The sequence below is a fragment of the Mastomys coucha genome, unplaced genomic scaffold (genome assembly GCF_008632895.1).
Source record: "Mastomys coucha isolate ucsf_1 unplaced genomic scaffold, UCSF_Mcou_1 pScaffold15, whole genome shotgun sequence".
NCBI lineage: Eukaryota > Metazoa > Chordata > Mammalia > Rodentia > Muridae > Mastomys > Mastomys coucha.
In genome coordinates, this window is record NW_022196897.1 from 73652696 (window position 1) to 73658808 (window position 6113).

At 41.8% G+C, this 6113-nt stretch overlaps 1 protein-coding gene across 1 annotated transcript in view; it reads right to left on the bottom strand.

Moving 5' to 3' along the window:
• Nucleotides 1-4338, bottom strand: part of LOC116091696 (oogenesin-1-like) — a 9682-nt gene extending 5344 nt beyond the window's left edge. The window contains exons 1-3 of the mRNA XM_031373220.1: nt 4052-4338; nt 3046-3630; nt 2039-2617 (exon numbers count right to left, since the gene is read on the bottom strand). Coding sequence (XP_031229080.1) covers nt 2039-2617; nt 3046-3630; nt 4052-4338 — 1451 coding nt within the window. The remainder of the gene's footprint in view (nt 1-2038; nt 2618-3045; nt 3631-4051) is intronic.
• Between the last annotated feature and the right edge of the window lie 1775 nt (nt 4339-6113).

The following is a 6113-nucleotide window of genomic DNA, read 5'->3' on the forward strand; positions in this document are numbered from 1 at the left end:
AATGACAGCCAAATCAGCCAAACTAGCTCCTGCTGCAGCAGGGGAGCCCTGTCTCACCTGTCATCCCTCTGGTGGTGTTCTGCTCTGAACAGTCATGGGCAGAAAGGGCTGACAGGTAGCTCTCAAGAGCATGGAAGCAAGTTCAATCAGATCTGAGAAGAGAACTTAGGTCTATGCCATGTAAGTCAAGACTCTTAAATCCATTTCTCCCACCTTGGCAAGATGTGTCTGGTGGGTCTCTCTCTCAAAGATGTGTCTGGTGGGAAAATCCTCTACCTCCTCACACCAGACACATCTCTTTCCAACTTTCCCCCCTTCACACACACACAAAATTGACAGGGACTTAATTATCCCTGTTTTCATGGATTCTTCTTTATTTAAGTCCTATGTGTAGGACTGTTGCTCTGAATATTTTCTTCCTTTGGATTTTTTTTTTTTTTTGAGGCAAAATTTTTCTGTGTAGCCCTGGCTTTCCAGGAACTTGCTCTGTACACCAGGCTGGCCTTGAACTCAGAGATCCACCTGCCTCTGCCTCCTGAGTACTGTGGATTAAAGGCAAGGGCCACCACTTCCTGAATTGTGCTTTAGATTTTAACATGTTACTAATTATACAAACTGTTTGGTCTCAGAGGACTGAGAGAAGGCCATATTTAGTTCTACTCTCTCTTTAAGGTCTCCACTGTTTTCAGTTAAAGAACCCCGTAAACACACCCCCCCCCCTTTTTTTTTTTTTTTGGTTTTTAGAGACAGGGTTTCTCTGTGTAGCCTTGGATGTCCTGGAACTCACTCTGTAGACCAGGTCAGCCTCAAACTCAGAAATCTGCTTGCCTATGCCTCCCAAGTTCTGGAATTAAAGGCGTTTGCCACCACTGCCCAGCTAAACCCCTAATTTCTATTGAAAGATAACTTTTAACTTCTCCTAGGTTCATGGCCCCCACATTTATGTGCCTGTTGGTGGAGTGCTGTCTCTGCAAGTAGATAATAAAAATGCTGTGCAGATTTGTTTCAAACTGGATTAGCCTTCGGGAAGTTTATACCAGACAGTTCATTGTCCACATATTTAAAATACAGTACAACTTGAGAAAAGGTTTCTAGGCAATAGTCAGTACAATTCCAGGAGTACTGTAAAACTTAAGGTGTGACTACACAGAAACTACTTTTTAAAAGTACATGTGACCATGAGGGTGGCTTCTTTAGCTAAATGATGTGTTCTCTGGCTGAAAGCAAAGAAGTCAAGAGGCCATAAAGTACCTGTGACATCTTCCTTGAGGATAGGTAATGGTCTAGGGAGGGAAGAGTATGGAATAACCATTCTAGGGAATTTGGGTAAGGTCTGCCCTATTGCAAAACATGGGTGTGGTCTGTTTCCACAGATAATGATGTGGGTGAGATCAGTCTCTGGGGATAACAAAAAGGTGAACAGGTCTTTAAAAAAAACCAAAAAACCAAAAACCTCACCTTTCTGGATGAAATGCAGGTATGTTCTATCATATGCTGTATTGAGGAAACACCCCTGAATCATTAACACTTCTGGTTCTCTTAGTGCTTCTGAGTACCATGACCTCTGTGCCCTCCTCCAGGTTTCCAAGGTCCCACTGTAACTTTACCTCTACCATTCTAGGAAAACCCTCACTAACTTCAATTTCAGGGAACAATATTTATAAGGTTATAATTGTCTCTCCTAAAATGCATTCTTGTCTTTCTGACTCTCCTGTGCCCTCATTCCATTATTTTCCTTGTCAATCTCAGTCACTAGGTTCTGAACCCACTGTACACCAGTTTCTTTCCAATGTGAAGTCATGTCCTCTGGGACTCCTTGATGACAGACCTATCAACAGGATGCACAAATTTAAGAACTATCTGAATTGGGCAATGGAGAAAGAAACAGGCATTGAAAAACTGGAAACAAGTGGGCTGTGTGTTCTGATGGAGATGCACTAGCATCACAAAACTTAGCATCTTTATTATAGGCAAACAAGGATATACTCATATACAGTGTTCCATTCTTGGTTAAAAGAAGCAACCTTATTCTACTTACAGACAAATGCACTGAAAAAGCCAATCTGTGGTCTCTAGGTTATAATAATATTGATTGGAATGTAAACAGCACCAGCAGTTCCTTGTAGAAATGGAGACTTTCTTGGGTTGCCTTTGGGCCCTAAGTATTTCTAGCAGCTCTGGACAAAGTTGCTTAAATCTCTCTGTAAGGATTGTGGGACCCTCATAGCATTCCTGAGGGGCGGGGTACAGCTCCTCTGTGAGCTGGCTCAGCTTGGCTGTGTGACAAAGAAGGTTCTTCAGGACAGGCAGAGAGATATTATTATGATTGAAGTTGACTTTGAGGAGCTGGGAGCATTGACTCAGGGCAGGCAAGAGGGGTTCGAAATGAGAGTCTGTCATTCCACACCGCTCCAGTTCCAGAATTTGCAGGGTACTTGTGACTTTCTCTAGGATGTGTCCCGGAAGCTCATAGCCTATATCAGATAGGAAGAGACCATTCAGGTTCAGATGTTTGAGCTTACGAATATTCAGACAATGGGGCAGGTATTCGAAGTCTGACTGTATGAGCCTAGGGCAGTACGTAATTGACAAGGTCTCCAAAGGAGTCTTCAGGCAACTAGGGAGAGAGCAAGCGATTATTTTTGCAAAATGGCATTGAAAGCACCAGCAGGTAACACTTGTCCCAAATTTAGTCTGTTCATATGATGGGTTCTGCTTCATCCTAGGGATGTCCCTAAGAGGCCCTTGATCTGTTCTCTAAAAAAACTGTGTCCACTTCCCCATCTTCAAATCCAGTGTCACACATTTACCAATATTTACTCAACCTCTTTCTGGACTCAAACTAACCTTTCACATGTGATCAATAAGAAGCATGCTAGTACATGGTCACACATATCTGAGTATAGAACTCATCTGTTCAGATATAATATGTATGACTCTACCACTTCTAGGTTTACAGCAGTCAGACCATCAAGGTCTTACTAACTTCTAAGGAAAAGAGATGTGCTTTCTATGGTCTGGAGAATACTCTTCATGCTCTCTTACCTGAGCCACTTGTCAAGGGAGCCTTCTAGAAGGTAGATATCATTCAAATAGAGATTCTGGAGACAGTCCAAGTTGGAGAGCAGAGAAAGCAATGTGCTTTGCCACTCCTCTTCCTGGTCTTCAGAAACAATGAAACTGAAGGGCTTCTTAATTCCCTCTAACATGAGGGTGTGAAGATTACTCATCTGCTCTAGGTAAGGAACCAGTTCTACCAGGAATTCAAGCCACCAATGACTTAGCCTTAGCTCCAGGATGCAGTTTAAATCCACCAATTCAAAGACCTTTATGACATTAGAGACTGATGAGGTACAACTGTGCAGCTTCCTACAGCATAGATGAATGGAAGACTTTCTCTCCTGGACCCACTGCAACAAGTATGTGGTCCATTCATCAAAATAGGCTGTCTTGAGTACACAATCAATTACTACTTTCAAATGTTTCTTCCTTTGGGGGCTAGAACAGGTCTTCAGTGGCTGCTTCTGTGCAACATTCTCTGGTGAACAGTTATCTTCATGGGATCCAGCCTGTATGCTCCAGAAGTCATGGTGCACATTCCTCCTCAAATCAAGCACTCTGAGTTTGTACCTATTGTAGATGAAAAGGGTAGAATTCTCAGAAGATTAAGACATACCATATAGTCCATATCTTACACTTGAGCTACCCGTTCCAATGTCTTTTTCCCTATGCCTAGTATTAAGCCTGGGGTCTATGTTCAGTTAAAAAGGAATCGACTAAAACTCTGTCTTCCCTTCATTCCATTTAATATGAGCTTCATTCCATTTATGCCTGTGTGACAAACAGGGACATGTTTATTCCTCAGTAGCTGTGTTCTCCACATTTCTCATGATTTGCCCTGATGGGTAAGGTCAATTCCCAGATTCTACAACCTTCTAGGCTGATGCTGTCAGAAGCCTCTGATCCACCTTTGGACAAATACTCTCGGTCCCCTAATGTTCCTCCTCTGAACACATAGAGCCTTATTCCACCCTAGCTGGGTCTTGTTTACCTGGAATGAACCTTCCCTGTTACCAGGACATTCAACCCATCAAGCAGTGCTTTCAAAGTCTCCAGGTGACGGTCCTCCATCAGGGTTCCTACAGGAAGCAAAGGGAAGGGCCAGGCAGACACCATTGCAGTCACGACCTTGGTACACCTTTCAGTGAAGGCTCCCTTGAACATCTCTGGGAATAGATGACTGGGCACTTCCTTCAGAGCAGAAATGGCTAAAGCTTCATCCTTCAGTAGAGATTTTATTGCATACTGAATGAGTGTAGGAAGGGAGTCATTGTCCATTGTGACTGATTTTTTTTCAGGAACAATGACACTGGAAAGAATAAAAGCAGAAACAACATTCAGAAAACTTTGAAAGCCTATCTTCCACACAAAGAGTTCTCCTGGCAATATCATTACTTTGATGGTAGAGGTTGCAGGTTATGCATTTTGATCACTAGATGTTAGTTTTTAAAGCCATACTTTTCTCTGGTGAGTGAAGCCTCTCCAAAGCATATTCTTCCCAAAAGGACCCATCCAATCCAACCATAGCTCAGATGAATACACCTTACTGAGAAGGAGGTCATCAAGGGATCCTACATCTTGATGAACAAATTGATTGTTCAACACCCCAGGTCCTGGAGAGACAACTGGAGAGGCAAACACCCAGTTCCCAACCTTCACATCGTCTGCATCCTCTCAGCTGAGCCTGCCTTGGACATACAGAATCTGAAATAGGCATTAGTTATTGACTTCATTTTGTTTATCACATGTACTGGCATTTCAAACAAGTAGGATACAAACTTATTCTCTTTAAGCTACAGTGCAGAACAGGATGGTCAAGAAACACTAAACAGAGTCTGCAATCCTTTGTTAGCCATTTCCAAGGTCTGTAACTTTATATAAAGCGTGGACAAAGACAAGAAGGACTGTGAAATGGAGTTGATAATTTACAACTCCATTAAAAGTTAAAAATCAGGAATCTTATTAGCTCAATGACATTGTAGGTTACTTCTAGAGATCTAGAAACTAATAGAAGACCAAAAAAGACAGAAGTTTAAAATTAAATTAAATATAAAATTAAATAAAATATAAAATGAAGGATTGCACTTTTTTTTTCTTTTTCTGTTTTTGTTTTTGTTTTTGTTTTGAGACAGGGTTTCTCTGTGTAGCCCTTGGTATTCTGGAACTCACTCTGTAAACTAGGATGGCCTTGAACTCAAAAATCCTGCCTTTGCCTTCCAAATGCTGGGATTAAAGCCATTGGCCACTACCTTCCCAAAAATGTTTATACTTTTAATTGGAACACTAAGACAAAGGAATCCAACTACATCAGGCATGTTCGAGGACTTCCTGGTCTCCATAAAGAGATGATGCATCCAACAAAAGATATATAGTATCTCATCCCTCACTATCCTGAACCTTGCTCTCTGGATCACTCTTTCCTTTCCTAACCATACCAGGCTTAAATTGGCCTAAATATCAGCACAAATTGGGTGGTGGTGGCACAAGCCTTTAATTCCTTTGATCCCACACTCAGGAGTCAATGTCTATGAGTTCTAGACAAGCCTGGTCTACAGAGCCATTTCCAGGACATCCAGGACTATAGAGAGAATAGGCCTGTCTCAAATTTTTCACCTAGCACCCCCCAGAAAAGATCAGTGAAGACATTTGATTACTCATATCTAGAACTCCCTTCAGAATTTCCTGGAGTTCAATGTTACCCTGATATTGAGAGTGGGACTGTGTCAAAAATAAAGCAACTACAAAATAAACTACAGACTCAAAAAAAGACTTTAGTGCTGGAGAGATAGATGCCTCAGCAGTTAAGAGCACTGGCTGGTCTTCCAGAGGTCCTGAGTTTAATTCCCAGCAACCACATGATGGCTTACAACCATCTGTAATAGAATGGAATATCTTGTCTGAGGAGAATGACAACATGCTCACATATATAAATCGTTTTTGAAAAATGACTTCCTACAAAAAGCAACAGACACTGGTATGATTGTTGCCTGTCCCTTGGGCTGCTGAGGCAGCAGAAGCTCTGGGAATTATGTTCTTATCTCAAAAAGATAATT